Raw genomic sequence first — 21,059 nt, 5'->3', positions numbered from 1 at the left:
CAAGTGTGACCCCTGGAACTGAGTGAGCACCCCTTGGGGTGGACGGAGCTGGTTGCAGCCCACAGCCGCAGTGGCCGGCACGTCACAGTCAGAGTGCTGCCTCTCCTCATCTGCCTGCTCTGACCCCGCCCCCGCCCCCGAACTGGTCACTGGACTTTCAGTGGCCTGATCCCTGACAAGAGTAACCCCTGAGCACTGCTGAGTTGGCCCCAGAAAACAACAATGAAAACAAAAACAGAAAAGCATCCTTTAGAGAAGGCCCCTGACACAATCACCGCTGGTGTCCGGCCTGGCGTGTGCAGACTGGCTGTGTGAACACTCGTGTACAAACGTGTGTGCACGCACTTGCCTGGGCCACAGTCACGGTTCTCTCTGGCTCACAGTCACAGAGGCCTGGTGACACCGTCCCCCGTGTGTGGCTGAGTTCATGACTGTCGGATCCCCCAGCCCCGCCGGCACCGGGCAGGACAGGCACCCGCCAGGCAGAGGCGTCCAGCCTCTGAGAGGCTCCGCCAGGGCTCCGCCAGGGCTCCGGCCGCTCCCTCCAGGCCCAGGGCCCGAGCCAACACCGGCCAGCTCCCCCAGGCTGGCAGCGTCTGGGGCAGAGGCCAGGGGCATCGAGGCGTGTCTCACGGCTGTGCCCTCCCCCCCAGGCCGGCTGCTGGACATCCTGCACACCAAGGGCCAGCGGGGCTATGTGGTCTTCCTGGAGAGCCTGGAGTTCTACTACCCGGAGCTCTACAAGCTGGTGACCGGGAAGGAGCCCACGCGCAGATTCTCCACCATCGTGGGTGAGCAGCGTGGGGGAGTCGTGTGGGTCGCGTGTGAGAGTCTGTGTGTGTGTGTGAATCTGTGTGTGAGAGTCTGTGTGTGAGTCTGTGTGTGTGTGAGTCTGTGTGTGTGTGTCTGTGTGTCTGTGCATGTGAGTCTGTGTGTCTGTGTATGTGAGTCTATGTGTGTGAGTCTGTGTGAGTCTGTGTGTGAATCTGTGTGTCTGTGTGTCTGTGTGTGAATCTCCATCATCAGTGGAGTCAGGACTCTGGGTGGAGATAGAGGGGTGTGTGTGTGTGTGTGTGTGTGTGTGTGTGCGCGTGCGCATGCACACATACATGCGTGCACACTCCTGTATCTCTGTGTTTGGTGTGTTGTGTTATGTGTGTTTGTCTAGTTGTGACCAGCTCCAAAGCGTAGCCTCAGGGACTACACCCCCATGCGCCCACAGACTGTCACCGGCTCATTCTGGCCTGGTGGTGGCAGTGATGCAGGACCCAGCCCTGGGAGGGGGATGGGCAGGGGCTCCCGTGCTCTCTGCAGCTGTCTTTGTCTGTCCTCCTGTTGCCAGAGTCCTGGGTCCCTCTTTATCTCCCTTCCAGAACAGTCTCACCTCACACACCCGCCTCTCCCTTTCTTTCCGAATGCTCTGATGCTGTCCCAAGCCTCCTCAGCCTTCACACCTTCCCAGTTGACACCATCCTGCCTTCACACCTTCAAACCTTCCTGCCTTCACACCTTCCCACCCTGACACTGTCCCGCCTTCACACCTTCACACCTTCCCAGCTTGCTGCCTTCACATCTTCCTTCCTGTAATCTTCACACCTTCACAACTTCATCACTTCACACCTCCCCATCTTCACACCTTCCTACCCTGACACCTTCCCGCCTTCACACCTCCACACCAACCTACCCTCACACCTCCCCACCTCCCGGCCTTCCTGCACTCACACCTCATACCTTGGCACCTCCCTGCTTTCACACCTTCACAGCTTCCTGTTCTGACATCTTCCCAGGCTCCGGGTTCCTGGCTAACGTCCAAAGCCTTGGTGCTAGCAGAGGCCCTGGCTGGGTGTCCGCTGCCCTCCTGCCTCTCCCCTGGGCCCACTTTACTGCCCGTCCACGGTTCCACTCCCCCCCCCCCAAGAGCTGGGCATGGTCCTGGCCACATGAGGACCCACGAGAGCTTCTCTCCAGCTCCCCCGGCCCTCTTCCTCTGCCACTCTCGGCCCTCCACAGCCATCCCAGGGGTCACCTTCCAGGAGCGCTGGATGGCGCTGGCCGGCCATCCTGACCTCCCTGACTGCCCGTCTCCGCAGTGGAGGAGGGCCACGAGGGCCTCACGCACTTCCTGATGAACGAGGTCATCAAGCTGCAGCAGCAGATGAAGGCCAAGGACGTGCAGCGCTGCGAGCTGCTGGCCAAGGCGCGCCAGCTGGAGGACGAGAAGAAGCAGCTGACGCTGGCGCGCATGGAGCTGGTCACCTTCCAGGAGCGCTGCCGCAAGATGAAGGAGGAGCGCGACGGCTACAGCGACGAGCTGGCCAAGGTCAAGGACGACAACTACAACCTGGCCATGCGCTATGCACAGCTCAGCGAGGAGAAGAACATGGCGGTCATGCGCAGCCGGGACCTGCAGCTGGAGGTGAGGCACCCACAGGCTGTGCGTGTGTGCATGTGTGTGTGCACGTGCGGGTGTGAGCACGTGTGTGTGTGTGTACGTGTGTGCGTGTGTGTGTTCTGTGTGTATGTGCGCACATGCCTACAGAGGTCAGGAGGCTGCACGTGCACGGGGTTGTGGGGCTCAGAGTGCGTGTGTCCCGCGGGAGCCTGCTCTCTGCCCCTGGGGGTCTGGCACAGACTGACAGAGGAATAGACAGGGCCATTGTGGTGGTCAGCAAGCAGGTGCACGCAGCACCTGCCCAGGGATGGGAGGACCTGCACCAGGACTGGCCACTGTGTCCATGACGCGTGTCCAAGCTATCGGCAAACACCCCACCAGCCACTGATGGACATGGTCCACCAGAGCAGGACTGGCCCGGCTGGCCACAGCCCAACACTGTGTCTGACAAGTGGACCAGGCCCCTCAGTTTCTTCCCAGGACCTCTGACTCAGCCGTGTTCTTGCCCAAGCACAGTGTTGGGACGCCTGCTTGGATGCGTGTCACACAGAGAGAACACGTGGGGCTGGCGCGGAGAGGTGCCGTGGGAAGCCAATGGCCAATGTGGGGCAGGGGGCAGAGTGGGAGGAAGGAGAAGCCAGGGCCCACGCCGTCGGGCCTCTCCAGAGCAGGGCGGGCAGCGGCTCCCGGGGGTGCATCTGCCCATGTCTGCAGAGACAGCGAAGACGGGACATAAGCGAGGGCAGGGCAGGAGGTGGGAGAGCTCAGGGCCTGGGCAGCCATGACGGGAAGCCAGGGAAGGCTTGAGAGTCACCTCGGCGAGGAGCCTGACTCCGGCGGGCCTAGCGCAGAGGACTTCCCCAGCACCGGCCTGTGGGAGGCGCTGCTGAGCTCCGGGCACGCACAGATGCATCAGCAGTTTCCGCTCAGGCCACTTGCTGTAGACGCAGGCCCGGCGTCTGCTGGGAACAGGCCCTCAGGCTCCCCGCACCGCCCCAGAGGGCACGGCCTCAGCCTCCCCGCCGGGAGCAGTGAGGGCACAGCCTTGCACCATGAGGCGCTGCCCCCCCCCCCCCCCCGAGTCTCTGCTGCAGTGACTTCGAAGGGGCAGGGCCGGGAGAGACCCCCACGCCCAGGAGGGAGTTCTGCAGGATCTGGAGTTGGACTCGTGCGGGGAAGCTGGACCCTTCTCCCGCCTGTCTCCCGGAGCCATGCAGCAAGGAGGTCCGGAACAGGACAGTGTCCGGCAGGCTGAGGCCCGCCCACCCCAGCGTCCACTGCCGCCCTTGCCAGGCCCCTCTCAGCCTGCCTCGTGTCTGTTTCTCCCCACCCCCAGAGCTGGGCAGATGCCACACTCGGGGCGCCTCCACCTTGGTGCCCTCTTAGCCCAACAAGCTTGTTTGGGGCTGCAGGGAGTTTTGGTGAGAGGCCAAAGGGCCAGCGCTGGTCCCAGAGTCGTCTCTTCCCTCTCGAGGGTACCACTTGCATCTCCCAGGGGGCCTTGCCTGTGGTCCTGCCACCGGAGAATCCCGCGCCCACCCGATGGGCAGGCCAGGAGCTGTTGGTGCGACAAGCCTGGTTAGCAGTGGTGTCTCTTGCACCAGACTCTCATGTGGCCCCCGGAGGGTCAGCAGATGGGTGGGCTGGACCTCCCAAGGCTCGAAGCTTCTCTGCCTCCTCTAGGCCCCCTGTGGCGGCCCGGGGCTCGAGGAACCTTGGGGCTCACTAGCTGGGCTCCAGTGCTCGTCGGCCGACGCCTTCCCACGGTGCAGGGCAGCCCTGCTGCTGGCCACGATGGTGCAGCCCCTGCTCAGGACCCGAGGGGTCCCGCGGAGCTGGGCCTGGAGCTCAGGGCTCTATGCTTGGGCTAAGCCTGTGGCTCTCCCCGGCCTGCGAGGGGTCTGATCTCTACCACAGCTCCCCACCGGTGTACCAAGGGGCCTTCAAAGGCACCTCCAGAGCCCCAGAGCCACCCTGACCCAGGGAGGCTGCAGCTCCTGGGGCTGAGACAGCTCCTGTCTCCAGAGGGGAGACAAGGTCTGAGAAAGGGGCGGGCGAGCCTGTGAAAGCTCATGGGGCCCGGGGCGTGGGGGTGCTGCTCTGAGTGCGCACCAGTGGCCCCCATGCCACTCCCCCCGGGATGTTGCAGATTGACCAGCTGAAGCACCGGTTGAATAAGATGGAGGAGGAGTGCAGGCTGGAGAGGAACCAGTCGCTGAAGCTGAAGAACGACATTGAGAACCGGCCCAAGAAGGAGCAGGTGCTGGAGCTCGAGCGGGAGAATGAGATGCTGAAGACCAAGATCCAGGAGCTGCAGTCCGTGATCCAGGTGGGGCGGGCAGGGTGGGCAGGGGTGAGGTGGGAGGGGCAGGGCTGGCAGAGGTGAGGAAGGAGGGGCACAGTGGCCAGGGAGGGAAGGAGGGGCAGGGTGGGCAGGGGTGAGGAAGAAGGGGCAGGACAGGCAGGGGTGAAGAGGGAGGGGCAGAGTGGGCAGGGGTGAGGAGGGAGGGGCAGGGCGGGCAGGAGTGAGGAGGGAGGGAGGGGCAGGGTGAGCAGGGGTGAGGAGGGAGGGGTAGGGTGGTCAGGGGGGAGGAGGGAGGGAGGGGCAGGGCGGGCAGGGGTGAGGAGGGCCTGGGAGTGTGGGCAGAGGAGAAAATGGACCTCAGTGCTGGACAGGGGTCTGGCCCAGAGCCCCGGCAGCGTGGGTCCTTCCAACCCTGGGCTGTGCGTTCTCTCTGTGCCGGGTGGGTGAGCCCAGCCCCGGCGGCCAGAGGCAGGACTCACTCCCCAGGGGCCTCTGTCCGGGAGGGGCCTCACAGCCAGGACCCCCCAGCAGCCCGGCCCCTCAGGGCTCCAGGGAGGCCTGGGGCAGTCGCCCCTGATGCTGTGGGGAACCGGGCAGCCCTCCCTGACGCAGCTCTGGGAGGCGGCTCCAGACGTCTGTGGGACGGGCACGGCGGGCTGGGGTCAGCGCTGGAGGGCCAGGACGGCAGTCACCCGCCTAAGGCCCACCCGGTGCCCGCCAGGCTGGGAAGCGCAGCCTGCCAGACTCGGACAAGGCCATCCTGGACATCCTGGAGCACGACCGCAAGGAGGCGCTGGAGGACCGGCAGGAGCTGGTGACCAAGATCTACGACCTGCAGGAGGAGGCGCGCCAGGCCGAGGAGCTTCGGGACAAGGTGGGCTGGGCTCCCCGCACCCCACTGGCCCCGCAGAGCAAATCCCGGTTGGTTGCTCGGCAAATGTGAGTGGCTGCCGACCCGAGGGAGGGACAGCCCTGAGCCCAGCCCAGAGCCGGCCCCGGCCAGTGGGTGACGGCCCCATGCCCGCAGTACCTGGAGGAGAAGGAGGACCTGGAGCTGAAGTGCTCCACGCTGGGCAAGGACTGCGACATGTACAAGCACCGTATGAGCACGGTCATGCTGCAGCTGGACGAGGTGGAGCGCGAGCGCGACCAGGTGCGTCCCACGGGCGCCTGCCATCGCCCACGGCCCTTCTCTGCCGTCTGCAAACCTGAGTGGAAACGGCCGCGAGCCCCGGCAGGGAGGGACCGAGGCACCCAGGGCTCTTGGCACAGACTGTCGAGGAAGGAGACAAGGACGGGAGTGGATGGGGCGTGCCCAGGGCAGGGAGTGGACAGGTGGGCTGACCTGGCGGGGGTGGAATCTCCCTGCCTGACCCCCCCGGCTGTCATGCCAGGCTGGTGGGCAGGAGCGTCAGAGCCCTGGTGCCCGTCCACTGCCCGCAGGCCTTCCACTCGCGGGACCAGGCGCAGACCCAGTACTCACAGTGCCTCATCGAGAAGGACAAGTACCGGAAGCAGATCCGAGAGCTGGAGGAGAGGAACGACGAGATGCGGATCGAGCTGGTGCGGCGAGAGGCCTGCATCGTCAACCTGGAGAGCAAGCTCCGGCGCCTGTCCAAGGACAGCCCAGACCAGGTGGGCACCTGCACCCCAGCCCTCCGTCCCAGGCCTCGCAGCTGGCCCCAGAGGCCCCTCCCAGGCTCCTGACATGCGGCCCCGCAGACCCCAGCTCCCTGCCAGGTCAGGGGTCCATCCGGACACTCAGAGGGGTGACTGGCACATAAGGGGTGTGGCTGGCCTGTCGGGCACCTGGGCACCGTCCGCTCTATCCGCAGTCTGCCCGCGGGCTACAGGGAACCTGGGTTCTGAAGAGACGGACATAGCAGACTCTCTGCTCGGCCGAAAGGCGCCCCAGCCCCCAGCCCCCACAGAGAGAGCAGGGGAGGGGAGTGGCGGGGGAGCCGGCTCAGGGTTCACCTGGGGCCTGAGGATTTGGCCTGGGACGGAGACGCCCCTCCCCCAAGCTTTCCAAGAACCAAGCCCCACTGGCCAGTCCTCACGCTCCACCCCCGGCCCTGGCCCTCTGTCTGCAGAGCCTGCCCCGGAATCTGCCAGTGACCATCATCTCTCAGAGCCTGGGGGACACCATCCCCAGGACCAATGGCCAGGAGGCCGACGACTCTTCCACGTCCGAGGAGTCCCCGGAGGACAGCAGATACTTCCTGCCCTCCCAGCCTCGCAAGCGCAGGATGAACCTCAAGGCGATGCAGGTGCTGTGCGGGCACCTCTGGGGACGGGCCCAGCCACACTGGCCCTCGGGCGCGCCTGGCCCAGCCCGGCCCAGGAGGGCCCTGAGGCTCCCACCGTGCCAGCCCTCACTCCCTCCCAGGCAGCGGAAGTTTGGGTAGGGGGAGCGAAGGGAGGGGGAGAGAAGCATTGTTCCCAAATTCGTCTGTTTATGCAACAAATAAGCACTGTCTTCAGCGGGTGATTTTATATGAATCGCTTATGGTAGGCCCTTGTGGGAGCTGGAGGTGGAGCAGGAATCCATCTGCTCAGTGTTGGGCACAGACAGTCCACAGGCACCACTGACACGGGAGTGGGGGGAACAAGTGCCCAGAGAGCATGTGTAGGGGTGAGGGAATGGCAGAGGGGAGGTGAGCTGAGTGAGTGTGAATGCGTGTGTGAGCGGAATCACGGAGGAGAGAGTGGGGGACGAGTGAGAGAGCGAGCGGGAGTGTCCGAGGGCGAGTGAGAGAGTGAACGGGTGTGTGAGGGCGAGTGAGAGAGCGAGTGGGTGCGTGAGGGCGTGTGAGAGAGTAAACGGGTGTGTGAGGGCGAGTGAGAGAGTGAACGGGTGTGTGAGGGCGAGTGAGAGAGCGAGTGGGTGCGTGAGGGCGAGTGAGAGCGAGTGGGTGCGTGAGGGCGAGTGAGAGCTAGCAGGTGTGTGGAAGAGCCAGTGAATATGAGTGGGCAGGCGGTGCCTGCGTGGGTGGGTGGTGAGTGGGTGGGTGGGTGGTGGTGGAAGAGAGTGGACGAGTGCATGGGTGGGTAAACGGTGGGTCGGGACAGATGGGCGGGTGGTCCATGGAAGAGGCCATCTCATAAGGGAAGGGTGTGACCGGCCTGGCCATGGCCAGGCTTCAACCATTCCCCACTCCCCACCCCCAAACGTGCACCCTTGGAACCGGGGGTGGGGGTGGCACGCCCCCAGGCCTCTGGGGAGGGCGCCGGAGCCCCAGAAGGGTGAGCCTTGACACCCCCTCCCCCCGCAGCTGCAGCGCGCCAAGTCCCCCATCAGCCCGAAGCACGCCGCCGACTGCCACGGTGAGCGGTGCCCCCACCCAGGGGGCCGGGCCCTGACCCACTGTGCCCAGATGCCCCACCTCACCCGTTGGCCCCGCTAGCACAGACCCCCCTTGGCCCCTACCCACTCCCACACTCTGGGCCGCTCTGTCCTGCTCTCGGGGGCCGCCGGGGTCCCCAGAGGTGCCCTGGACACCCGCCTCAGGTGGGAGACGCCCAGCAGATAGACCACGCAGAAGCTTCCAGAACGCTAATATTCCAGCGGGTGCCCTGGCAAGGAGGCAGAGGTGGCAGGGGAGGTGGGTGGAGGGTGGCCCGGACACATCTCCAGGAGGGGCACCCAGGAGTGAAGCGGGGAGCCGCACCCTGCCCCCGTGAGGTGGACAACCTGAGAGCCGGACTCGGCCACCCTCGGCCGTCCTTGCGGGGCAGGGGGCAGCGAGGGCCAGAGCCCGGACTCAGCGCTGCTCCTTCCCCTGCACGCACTGGCCAGTGAGGACGCTGGAGGAGGACGGCAGCGCCGGCAGCCCCAGCTCCTGCAGATCCCTGCCCGTGTCCACCACCTTCGCCATGGTGAGCCGGCCCCGCTCCGAGGCTCTTGGGCCACTCACGCCTCCCTGCCGCCAGCTTTCCCAATTCACCACTCGGCGGGGGGAGAGGTACGGGCTGAGGGCGGTCGCCAGCATCCCGCCAGAACCCCGGCCCCAGGCGGGAGGCGCCAATGCCCGCGCAGAGGTCAGCTCCTCCAGACAGCCTGTGCCCCCGGGAGAGCCGGGACCCCCAGCAGGAGGCGGGACCCCTCAGCTCAGCCTCTGAATTCAGCCCCGCAAGGGGAGGCTGGAGCCCGAGTTCACTCTCCTGGGTCAGGGCGCGGGGCGGGGGGTGAGCAGCCAGCTCAGACTGGGCAGGCGCCAGGGCCACTGCCCCTCGAGGCCCGGCAGATGTTCCGGCAGATGCGCAGGACTGAGGCTGCCCGGGCCCGGGGTCCTCTCGGGCCAAGGTCGCAGCTGAGGCAGCTCGGCCTGCGCTGGAGGCAGGGAGGCACCGCGTGGGTTTATGTGTTTGTGTGTGCGTGTTGGGAGTCTATATGTCGCGTGTGTTTGTGTCTATGTCTCTGAATAGATGTGTTTGTGTGTTTGTATGTGTATGTGCCTATGTGGGCATGCTGTATATGCATGTGTGTGCATGTATATGTTCATGTGTGTATGTTTCTGTATGTCTGTAGGTGTGCTGTATGTGTGTAAATTCATGTGTGTTCATGTATGCACATGTGTGTATGTTCACATGTGTTCATGTGCATGCATGTGTTATGTGTTCATGTGTGCACCTGTTCAGGTGTGTGCCTTATGTGCATATGCATGTGTATGTTTGTATGCATGTGTGTATCATGTGCACATGTGTGTTCATGCATGTGTTTGTGTGTTTGCACGTGGGGTGCAGAGTGGCCCACACTGAACCATGCAGGGTTCACTCGCTCACTTGCAGCCACCGCACCGGAGCCGCTCCAGCATCATGTCCATCACTGCTGAGCCCCCAGGGAACGACTCTATCGTCAGGAGGTGCAAGGAGGACGCCCCTCAGCGCAGGTGGGTCTCCCTGCCGACATTTGCCAACCTCCAGGTGGTGGCGCAGGGGCCTCTCTGTGTCCACTGGGGGCAGCTCCTCGGCTCCTCTGCTCCCTAAGGACACTTGAGCCTCCGAGGCCCCAGGCCCTAGCGCCCCACGGTCTGTGGCCCCTTTCGTCCGACCCCAGTGTGGGGTGAGGACGAGTGAGGGGAGGGGCAGGTGACAACCTTGGTCCCCTGCATCGCTCCCGCCCTCAGCCCCACTACCTCACCTCCACCCAGCCTGATGGAAACTGATGTGTGTACATGGGCCCCACCTTGCACGTGTGTACATGCCGCACCGTGCACACATGTGTACACAGGCCCCGACCCCGTGTCTTGCAGCACAATGGAGGAGGACAATGACAGCGGCGGGTTTGAGGCCCTGGACCTCGATGGTAGGTGGCCAGTGGAGCGGGGGGAGGGGGTGGCAGGGACAGTTGTGCAGAGCAGGTCCCCACTGGCGCCACAGCCACTGGGCGGTGCTGGTATTGGCTCTGTCTCAAGGGCGGGCTGGTGCGGAGCTGGGTGAGCTGGGCCTCTGAGGGCAGGAGCCCCCTCGGGTGCTGATGAGCCCTGGTGCTCTCGGAAAGGCCCTGGCTGGCCTTGCAGGGTTGCAGCTGGAGGGCAGAGTGGCCAGAGGGGCAAGGGGACGGGAAGGGTTGAGTATGGAGGAGACTGGGGTGCAGTTCAGACCCTAACATGGGAGGTGTGAGGCAGGTGAGCGTGGTGGTCAGAGCCAAGCATGCAGGAGGTGCCCTGGGCACAGACCATTCCGTGCCCAGAGCTGGCATCGAAGCTCAGCCCAGGGCAAGCCTGTGCTGGGTGTGCCAGGCCTGGCCCGTGTCCTGGAGGCTGGGGCAGCCAGGCCCGAGGGGCATTGGGTGGGGCAGGACGGGGTGCAAGGGCCCTCAGGAGGTGGTCCATGTGTCATGGGTCAACAGTGGTGTCCCAGGGCCCTGCAGGGCTCAGACCCTGGAGACAGGCACCAGCCACGCCTCCGGCTGCCAGCGGCTGCAGAGGAGCAAAGGCGAGATTAGTGGCCTTCCCTAATTGGGGACCATCAGAAGCTATCAAGTGTTAAAGAGAGGTTAGCACCTAATAGAGGCGGTAATGAGAAGAATTGAAAGAGTTTTGGAAAGGAGAGAGCCAGGAAGAGAGTTCCGGGCAGCCGGCCAAAGCGTTTTTGCAGTGTCGGGATAAATTCCTCGTGCACTGGAGCCTTTGTTATCAGCCCCAAACAGGCTCTGCAGAGTCTGCGCCCCGGCTGCGGCATGGGTGGGCGTCTCCCGGGCACAGGCACGAGGGGCTTCACAGGCTCTGGACTCTGCTCTTCCACCCCACCAGGCCCCCTTACTGCTGGGAGGCCTGCAAAGCCCCCAATGAGAAAACAGACCCTTTGGGCCCCGATACAGAGCTAGAAACACACTGGAAAAAACAGACATGCATGATCTCACACACACATACACAAGAGCACACATATGCGCATGCACACACATGTACAGTCACGCACATGCACATGCAGGCACACTCACATGCACGCACATCCCCACATACATGCATGGTCAAACACACAGGAGCATACATATGCACATGCACACACACACTGTCATACACATGTACATGCAAGCATATATACATGCACACACTCATCTCATATACATGTACATACTCATACACATGCACACTCACACATGTACATGTGTACATACACACATGACACGTGCACACATACACTCACACAAACATGCACATATGTGTGGGCCTGCATGCTCACACATGTACATGCATGCATATGAACACATCTGCACACACAAACGTGAGCACATATGCACAAGCATGCACACACATGCATGTCACACATGTGCTTAAGTACACATATACTCACACGCACACATATTCATATATGTATGCATGTTTTCGGGTAGGGAGAGTGAGAAGCCCGGCCTTTCCTGAGGGGTCTCCTGGAGGCATGGGTGGGCAACCAGAAGTCAGTGTCTCCCCAGGGGCCTGGGGGCGGGGCATAGAGTCTTGGTCAGAGCATCCGCCCCTCATGCACCCCACCCTGTGCAGATGACAGCCACGAGCTCTCCTCCTTCGGACCCCCGTCTGTCCACTCCTCCTCCTCCTCCCACCAGTCGGAGGGCCTGGACGCCTATGACCTGGAGCAGGTCCACCTGATGTTCAGGAAGTTCTCCCTGGAAAGGTACAGGAGGCACCTCCCGCTCTAGGGCCAGGGCAGGGACCCAGCGACCAGAGTGACAGATGGCTGCTTCGGCTGAGCTGGGGACCAAGACTGAGGGCCAGGGTCCTGCTGGGGTGGGGGACAGCCCAGGCAGTGCCTGAGTGCTGCCCCTCCCCCACGCAGACCCTTCCGGCCCTCCGTGACCTCGGCAGCGCAGGTGCGGGGCCCCGGGCCCACCGTGCAGTGGGCCACGCTGAGCGGGGACGGCCTCACCTCCCAGCTCTCCCTGCTGGGGGGCAACGCACGCGGCAGCTTTGTCCACACGGTCAAGCCGGGCTCGCAGGCGGAGAAGGCTGGCCTCCACGAGGGCCACCAGCTACTGCTGGTGAGGGGCTGGGCAGGCGGGGGCTGGGGCCCCCGGGGCGGAGCGGCGGTTTCCCAGGGGCCCGTGAGCACACGGAGCCCAGCAGGAAGTGTCTCCACGTCTAGCTGGAGGGCTGCATCAGGGGCGAGAAGCAGAACGTCCCCATGGACTCGTGCACGAAGGAGGAGGCACACTGGACCCTGCAGAGGTGCAGTGGCCCTGTCACGCTGCACTACAAGGTTAACCACGAAGGTGAGGGCAGCCGGATGGGGACGGGCAGGCGGGGGCAGGGCAGGTGGGGGCAGCCTGCGGGGGGCGGGGCAGTCAGGGTCGGGTGCCCACAGGGAGCATGGCGGGTGTCCAGCACCTGCCGGGAGGGCGTACGCAGTGGACACAGCTGCCACTCGGCCAGTGGAGCTGATGGCAGGACGGGGCAGGGAGGCAGCGCCACGCCCCCGCCTGCCACCCAGCTGAGTCCACCCCTGTTTGGCCACAGCCCTGGGTGGCTCCTCAGGCCGCTGTGGGTCAGCAAGCCAAGCCTGGGCCAGGCCTCTGCTCTAGGACCCCGAGCTGGGGTGTGCATGCCTCTCCATCTGCCGCTGAGCCCCCGCGTCCCCAAGACCCCCGCCAGGGCCGCACTGCATCTGCCACGCGTTTCTAACCACGGGGGTTGTGCGTGTCCAGCAGAGCCGCTGCAGACGTCCTCCTGGCAAAGCCTGGTCACCGAAGGGGATAATGATGTCCCCATACCCAATCCCACCTCCTGCCATACCCTGCTGGTGTCTTGGCCAGCAGGAACTCTCTGGACAGGGCCCTGCCCACTGGTCCGTGCAGAGGACCCCAGGTAGTACCCAGGGCTGGGCAGCGGCTGTGCCAGCCCAGAGCAGGGGGTGTGGGTGGGCCGCATAGGAAGAGTCCCCATGGCACTGCCCAAGGGGGCAGAACCCATTTTCCAGGCATGGTGCTTGGACAGTCGCTGGCTCCTGTGTCCTGGGCATGCCTGGCATCGAATCTGCAGAGCACGTGGCACAGCCTGGGTACTGATCAGAGGTTCCGTCTGGGTCACACACTCAGGACTTTGCTGCATTTGTGTTTGGGGCTCGTGCCCGCGCCCTCCCCAAGTGCCGTGACCACAGGCATCCACGGACGGGGCTGAACACTGTGAGCTTCACCCCAGCCTGCCGCTTCTGCCTCTTCTGAGAGCGTTCCCACGGAGGCAGCCAGGGAAGGAAGGGGGCCCTCGGTGATGCGGAGAGAAATTGGGGACCCTCAGTGATAGGACGGGGACCTCACTGGTGCAGTTACAAGGCTGCTGGTTTGCAGGCCCCTGCTCTTGTCCGGCGGGGCCCAGAGGAGCAGAGCCCTGGGCACCTCCTCACAAGCGGGACTCACAAGTGCCTCAGCGGGGGCGTGTGCACCACCCCCTATGGCGGCCTCACCCTGCGGCTCTCCCCAGGGTACCGGAAGCTGCTGAGAGACATGGAGGATGGCGTGATCTCGTCCGGGGACTCCTTCTACATCCGGCTAAACCTGAGCATCTCCAGCCAGCTGGACGCCTGCACCCTGTCCCTCAGGTGCGATGACGTCGTCCACGTGCGGGACACCATGTACCAGGACAGGCACGAGTGGCTGTGTGCCCGCGTGGACCCCTTCACCGACCAAGATCTGGATGTGGGCACTATCCCCAGCTACAGCCGGTGAGGGGCCGGGAGCAAGGGTGGGCACCACACAAAGCTGCAGAGAGGCCGTGCCCGCCCCAGACACTGTCCCAGGGCCTTGCCGACAGCTGAGTTCCTGAAGGCCACACGTATGGCCAGTTAGTGCTTTCCTGATGGTCACTGACCGAGCAAAGCACAGGGTATCCTGCCAAGTACGCCAGGGCATGCCCTGTGGGCTCCATCCCTGTGCCTGGTCAGGGCCTCAGGCCTCCACGATGAGCCCACGCACATGCACACACACCCACGCACGCAAACACATATGTCACATGTGTACATGTACATGCCGCATGTGCACACACATACCACATGTGCACACACCCACACATGCAAATGCACATGCCACATGTGCACAGGTACACACCCATGCACACAGATGCACATGCCACATGTGGACATGCACACAAACGCATGCACACAAACACACACCACATGTGCACACGCCACATGTGCACATGTGCACACACCACACATGCAAATGCACATGCCACATGTGCACACGTGCACACACCCATGCACGCAAATGCACATGCCACATGTGCACACATGCATGCACCCACACACAAAAATGCACGTGCCACATGTGCACATGCACATGCCACATGACCACATGACCACATGTGCACACACAATTGCACACGCCACATGTGCACACATACACGCACACACAAATGCACACGTCACATGTGCATATGCACACACACAAACGCACACTCCACATGTGCACACACATGCACACACGCATGCAAATGCACACTCCACGTGTGCACACGTGCATGCGTGGCCCCTGAGGCTTCTCCTGCCCACACAGGGCCCAGCAGCTGCTCCTGGTAAAGCTGCAGCGCCTGGTGCAGAGGGGCAGCCGGGAGGACGCCGAGCCCGCCCACCACACACTGCGGACCCTGCGGGTAGGTGCCGGGATCCCCCACTGACCCTGGACTGCTGCCGACCCCCGCCCAGCGCGAGCGGCTCCCTCCCAAGTCTCGGGCCCGGCTCTGTCTGGTCCTCAGTCCCCTCCCCGGCCCCACAGAACACCCTACAGCCGGAAGACCTGCAGTCGGCCTCGGACCCCCGCGTCAGCCCCCGCCTCTCAAGAGCGAGCTTCCTGTTCGGTCAGCTCCTGCAGGTACCTCCTCGCGGCGGCAGCAGGAGGCTGTGCCCATCGCACAGCCCACCCCTGCCCTCTGCCCCTCTTCAAAGCAAATCTCATTTTTATAGGAGATTTGAGAAAACCTGTGAGTGCAAAATTCTCTGGAGCTGGAGAGGCGGTGCCCCCTCAGCTGGCCCCCTGTAACAGGGGCACAGAGCTCCCCTGGCCACGCCCCTACTCCCCACAGAGAAAGGAAACCTTGGCAACTTGCTTAGAGACATTATTTTTCTTAAATCAGACAGTGTTATCAGGAGAGGGAACTACTCCAGGTGCGCCGGTCAGCGTAGCCCAGGCCTGAGCTTCCTCAGGGCGCCTGGCTGGGAGGAAGGGGCCCGTGGGTGCTCAGGCAAGACGCCTCCTGGGGCTCATCCCGAGAGGCTTGGTTTGTCTCGTCTCTCGGCCTGAGGGAGACCGGAGGAAGGGCAGGTTTTGTGGTTCCAGCATGTGGGGCCCCACCGGGCACTCCTGGGCTGCCCCCAGTCCCTGATAGACATCAGGGACCCAAGAAATGTGCCACGTGAGCCCGGGCGGGCGGGAAGGCTGGGGGTCTCGGCTTGGGCAGGAGAGACCCCAGCCCGTGCCCCACCGCCCCAGTTCGTCAGCAGGTCCGAGAACAAGTACAAGCGCATGAACAGCAGCGAGCGCGTCCGCATCGTCTCGGGGGGCCCTCTGGGCAGCAAGGCCCGGGCCTCGCTGGACGCCCCCCGGGGCCCGGCCGAGCGGCCAGAAGGTGAGGGGACCCCGCCCGGCCTGGCTGCGCATGTTTCCCAGCGGACCTGCCCCGAGGTGCCTCCTGGCCTGGGCCTCCTCCGGCCAGGGCTGACGGCCCCCACGGCCCCCTGTCGCCCCAGAGCCAGAGCCCGAGAGCGAGCTGGGCAGGACCCTCAGCCTGGTCCCCTACAGCCTGGTGCGCCCCGTCTACTGTGAGCATCGCCGGCCCGTGCTCTTCGTGCCCAGCGTGCTGGCCCGGGCGCTGGTGCAGCGGCTGCTCAACTCGGCGGGCGCCATGGAGCTCACCATGTGCAAGCCAGGTGCGCCCGCCTCCCCGCCCTTGCCGCCCCTCCTCTCTCCCTTCCCCCCTCCCTTCCCCCCTCCTTCCTCTCCTCCCTGCCCCTCCTCCCCCCTCCTCCCTCTCCCTCTTCTCCATCCTACCCCCTCTTCCCACCCCTCCTTCGTCTCCCTCTTCTCCCTCCCACCACCTCCTCCCCCTCCTCCCTGCCCCTCCCCTCTCACACCCCCTCCTCACCCTACACCTGCCCCTCTCCCTTCCCCCATCTGCAGCCACAGCCCCCCAGATCAGGGTGCTTTGGGGGATGGTCTGTGGCATGCTCATAGAGTCAGCCAGGACACCAGTGAGGGAATGCCAGCCGGACCCCTCACTGGGGCCTCCCTGCACCCAGTCCTGGCCACAGGCAGGCGGTGGGCCAATCCTTATCTGGAACACCCCACCTCCCACCCAAGCACCCGTCCCTCTCCCTCTGGCCTCTGTCCTGTGGGTGTCGCCCCTCTAGGGGCTCACATGCATGCATCAGACAGGATATGTACATCTGATGTGTACGTCAGTTGCTGGCTGTGAGTGTGCATGTGAAGGAGCATGTGGGTGTGTGTATGAGTGTGTGTGTGAGTATGTGTACATTATGTGTTTTATATGTGGATGGATGATTGCATGGATGGGGGAATGGATGGACAGATGGGTGGCTGAGTGGACAGACAGACAGGTGCATGGTGGGTGGGTGGATGAATGGGTAGGTGGGGGGATGAATGGATGGATGGATGGATTGATGGGTGGGTGGGTAAATGGATGGGTGGGCAGATGGATGGATGGATGGATGGATGGATGGATGGATGGATGGATGGATGGATGGATGGGTGGACAGACAGATGGACAGGTGGACAGACAAGTGCATGGATGGATGAATGGATGGATGAATGGATGGATGGATGGATGCATGCATGCATGCATGCATGCATGGGTGGGTGGATGGATGGATGGATGGATAGTTGGGGTGGGTGGGTGAATGGATGGATGGTGGATAGATGGGTGGGTGGGTGGGTGGGTGGATAGGTGGATGGATGGATAGTTGGGTGGGTGGATGGATGGGTGGGTATGTGGTGGGTGGATGGGTGGGTGGATGGATGGGTGGGTGGGTAGATGTGTGGTGGGTAGATGGATGGATGGGTAGGTGGATGGGTGGATGGGTGGGTGGATGGATAGATGGGTGGATATGTGGTGGATGGATGGAGGGTGGATGTGTGGGTAGATAGATGGATGGGTGGGTGGATGGGTGGTTTGATGAGTGGATTGGTGGTGAATGGGTGGATGGAGGGTGGATGTGTGGTGGATGGATAGGTGGTTGGATGGATGGATGGATGGATGGATGGATGGATGGATGGATGGATGGATGGATGGGTAGGTGGATGAGTGGATGGGTGGGTGGGTGGAGGGGGGCTGAATGGATCCAGGGATGAATGTATGTGTGGGTGCGTAGAAGAGGACAGGAAATGCTTCGTGGTTGGCAGTTTTTGCCTCCTGTGCTGCACCTGAGAACTCACAGAGCTGTAGTCGAGCCCGAGTTCTGCCCCCCTGCTTAGGGGCTGTCTGAGGAGGCCCCACCCGCAGGGAGTCTGGCTTCTGTGGAAGGGGTGAAAGTCACCCAGCATAACCAGAGGGTTCCGAGGTGGAGCTCTTGCTCCTAAGTGCCCCTGAAGGAGCAGGCCAAGCCCCGAGAGGCGGCGCGAGCCACTGGGCCCTGCCTGTGTGCAGACGTGGTCACGAGGGAGGAGTACCTCAGGAAGCAGAGGCTGGGGCCCGTCATCTACTCCCGGGAGAAGAACCCCAACACCTTTGAGTGCATCATGCCGGCTAACGTTGAGGCCGTGGCCGCCAAGGTGAGGCCGGGGCGGGACACTGCAGGCAGTGGTAGGGGTGGGGCCATGGTGGTGGCAGGACACAGTGGGGGCCACAGTGGGGCGGCAGGGGGCCACCTAGGCAAGGCCACTGGCAGCCCTGGTGAGGCCCCTCGCCCCCTCCTGCGAAGGCCCCACTCAACCACTCGGGTTCCCGTGTCCCCTCCATAGCCCGGTCACTGCCCCCAATGGCTGCCCCTCGCCCCTTGGCAGCTCTGGGTGTCTCGGGGCCTATGTGTATCTGTGATAACGGGGCAGGGATAACACCCTCGAGCCAGGCTGGGCATGAGACAGGGGAGAAATGGGTGATGTCGTCCTGCCCGTGACAGCTGAGGGCACCTGGGGAATAGTGTCCACACCCAGCTATGTGACTCCCTGGGCCCGCCCCTCTGCCCGGTTTTCCTGGCAGAAGCACAGCTGGGGTGGGGCTTCTCTGTGGTCAGGAGGTGGCCTGGTCAGAGGCCCGGCAGAAAGCTCTAGCCATTTGAGGGACATGCCTGCCCAGAGCCAGCGGCCAGGCCCCCATGCTATCGCTGACCGTGTTGAGGCGGGGGACGTTTGTAAGCTCCAGGAGCCGGAGCAAAAGTCGTAGCTTACACAGCACAGAGGTGGGGGCTGAAAGGGTGGCACCAGCCAGGCTGGAAAATGTCTGGCTGCGGCTGGACGGGGCAGCACTGACGCCAGAGGGACCAGGGCCTGGCACCTCTGCCTAGTCCTGTGCAAAGCCTAGAACCGCCCGGCACACACTGGCCTCAGGGCCTTCTCCTCTGACCAGCCGCGTTGTGGCACAGTGGGCAGCCCCCGGTTCCAGCCGTCTCTGAGTCCTGCGGGGTGGGGCTCCATGCAGGGCTGGCCCAAGCGGGCGGCAGCCCTGACTTGCTGTGACCCCGCAGAACAAACACTGCCTGCTGGAGGCCGGGCTGGGCTGCTGCAGGGACCTCATCAAGGCGGGGATCTACCCCATCGTGCTCTTCATCCGCGTGGCCGAGAAGAACATCAAGAGGTTCAGGTAGGGCTCCCCACCCGCCTGTGGGCACCCAGATCCCTCAGGAGCCACTGAGAGCCAGACACCTCCGGGAGGACGCAGCCCTCAACCCGGAGAGCAGCAGGAACAGGGGCCCAGGCTGGGGACGTGTGGGGGCGGGGCTGGTGGGGGCGGGGCCGGTGGGGGCGGGGCTGGTTGTGGGGGCGGGGCAGGACTGGGGGACAGTTGGGTGAGGCTGGGGCGGGGCTGTTCTATGCTGGGGGCGGGGCTGGGGATCGTGGGATGGGGCTGGGCGGACTTGCTGAGGGGATTTGCCGGGGAGCAGGGCCAGGACGCAGCTGGGGGCCATGCAGTGCAGTGGTGGCGCCGGACCAGGATATACAAGGGGCGGGCTGGAGGACATTTGGTCCTCCACCCGTGCTGGAGGGGTGACAGCGGGGGCCTGCACGGTGTGGGGTGGGGGCAGCCAGACCAGGGAATGCTGGGCAGGTTTTGGCAGCGGGCAAGAGGGACAGCTGTGCCCCAGCCCGGGGCGTTGCATATGGAGCTGGAAGGCCAGCATGAGGCAGGGTGGGGAGGGCCCGCCGTGGCCAGCGTGCCCTGTGCCCACAGGAAACTGCTGCCCCGGCTGGACACAGAGGACGAGTTCCTGCGTGTGTGCCGGCGGAAGGAGAAGGAGCTGGAGTCGCTGCCGTGCCTCTACGCCACGGTGGAGCCGGACGCGTGGAGCAGTGTGGACGAGCTGCTGCGTGTCCTCAAGGACAAGATCACCGAGGAGCAGCGCAAGACGGTCTGGGTGGACGAGGACCAGCTGTGAGGCGCCCTGTGGACCCAGGGGAAGTGGGGGCAGCGTGGGGACACTCACAGGAGCTCCCTGGGGCTGGCCTGGTGTCTGCAAGGAGCGGGAGGGGCCACGCAGGACGCAAACCCATACAGAACTGTGGTGTGGCCGCCCAGCCCACGCAGCCCAGCAGAGCCCAGCAGCAGGGGTGCATCATGCAGAGCTCCCTGTGAGGCCCTCAGGCCAGGTGCCCCCAGCAGGTGGGAGGGTACCGCTCTCATCTTAATGTTGCATTAAAACATCTCCGTGTCCTTGTTTCTGACCTTCCTATACACTCAGTCCTCTGCTAAGAACCACAGGGACAGGTGGGAACCACAGCCCCCAGGTGGACACACAGTCCAGCTAAAGGAGGCAGCTGGCACTTAGCCCATGGCTCAGGAGAAAGGCTGGCTGCTCGCCTCACAAGTACAATATAGCTGCCAGAGCGCCATGCATCACACCCACACAAGCTGGTGCCCGGGGCCAGAAGGGCCTATGTCTGGTCCCTTCCTCCCACCTCCCCCACCAATTCTGGGCCTGGTCATCACCGTAGGGTACTGTCATAGGAACAGGACTGGCCACAACAGGCCTCAGGGGCATCTGAGCATGGCCCTGAGGCTGTGCTATGTGAGGATGGGCAGACAGGCAGGTCCCCCCCCCTCTTTCAGCCCCCAATCTGAAGCACTTGAGTGCTGGGGTCCCTTGGGAGCTGGGGTGGGGTCCTCCCTCCTGCCGGTCAGTTGAAGGATGTGTGTCGGCCCGCCCAGTTGACCACTGCAGCCCCCAGGCTGCCCTTCACAGGCCCCTGCATCAAGAGAGCAAGGGCAGGTGCTGGACAGGCACTAACCAGGCAGCGCCCACTGACAGCATGCCCACCCCCCACCTGGGGGAACCTCTAGTGCCACCGAGGCCCAGGGAGCTTGCCACAGGGGCAGTTGCCATCACCCATCTCATCAGTGGGGAGGCTGAGGCTGGGGGGCCGTGGGTCTGGGTCACCCGGCACCCAGCCAGGCCCATCGGCAGCTCAGGGGGCAGAGGTCAGGCTGGGAGCCAGTCCAGGAGAGTGGGGGTGGGGGAGGGAGGCTCTGGAGGGAGGGTGGCCCCATGCCGGAACTGGGGACGGCTGCAGCCATCTGCACTGGTCTCTCGTGGGGCTGCCCAGGCCTTGGCCTGACCCCTACATGCGCAGTGCCGGAAGTGCAGGTGAGCCTCGGGCAGGCAGAGCTCGAGGCAGCGGTGCATGGGGGGCTTTCGGGGGTGCCTGAGACCCTGTGGTCGTGCAAATGAGGGGTTGGCTCTGCCACCTCCCTCCCTGCGGTAAGAGCC

At 63.9% G+C, this 21,059-nt stretch overlaps 1 protein-coding gene across 1 annotated transcript in view; it reads left to right on the top strand.

The window, feature by feature from the left end:
* CARD11 (caspase recruitment domain family member 11) overlaps window positions 1-20,009 on the top strand; it is a 40,416-nt gene extending 20,407 nt beyond the window's left edge. Inside the window, exons 4-25 of the mRNA XM_004617350.2 lie at window positions 654-791; window positions 2,091-2,416; window positions 4,542-4,721; window positions 5,419-5,571; window positions 5,725-5,850; window positions 6,141-6,332; window positions 6,791-6,967; window positions 7,973-8,024; window positions 8,497-8,576; window positions 9,489-9,589; window positions 9,953-10,005; window positions 11,681-11,813; window positions 11,976-12,177; window positions 12,282-12,408; window positions 13,613-13,853; window positions 14,683-14,779; window positions 14,902-14,997; window positions 15,616-15,751; window positions 15,873-16,052; window positions 17,786-17,910; window positions 18,822-18,937; window positions 19,526-20,009. Coding sequence (XP_004617407.2) covers window positions 654-791; window positions 2,091-2,416; window positions 4,542-4,721; window positions 5,419-5,571; window positions 5,725-5,850; window positions 6,141-6,332; window positions 6,791-6,967; window positions 7,973-8,024; window positions 8,497-8,576; window positions 9,489-9,589; window positions 9,953-10,005; window positions 11,681-11,813; window positions 11,976-12,177; window positions 12,282-12,408; window positions 13,613-13,853; window positions 14,683-14,779; window positions 14,902-14,997; window positions 15,616-15,751; window positions 15,873-16,052; window positions 17,786-17,910; window positions 18,822-18,937; window positions 19,526-19,730 — 3,236 coding nt within the window. The 3' untranslated portion in view covers window positions 19,731-20,009. The remainder of the gene's footprint in view (window positions 1-653; window positions 792-2,090; window positions 2,417-4,541; window positions 4,722-5,418; window positions 5,572-5,724; window positions 5,851-6,140; window positions 6,333-6,790; window positions 6,968-7,972; window positions 8,025-8,496; window positions 8,577-9,488; window positions 9,590-9,952; window positions 10,006-11,680; window positions 11,814-11,975; window positions 12,178-12,281; window positions 12,409-13,612; window positions 13,854-14,682; window positions 14,780-14,901; window positions 14,998-15,615; window positions 15,752-15,872; window positions 16,053-17,785; window positions 17,911-18,821; window positions 18,938-19,525) is intronic.
* The last annotated feature ends 1,050 nt before the right edge of the window (window positions 20,010-21,059 follow it).

The sequence above is a fragment of the Sorex araneus genome, chromosome 4 (genome assembly GCF_027595985.1).
Source record: "Sorex araneus isolate mSorAra2 chromosome 4, mSorAra2.pri, whole genome shotgun sequence".
Classification (NCBI taxonomy): Eukaryota; Metazoa; Chordata; class Mammalia; order Eulipotyphla; family Soricidae; genus Sorex; species Sorex araneus.
This window is presented reverse-complemented; position numbering and strand designations above follow the sequence as displayed.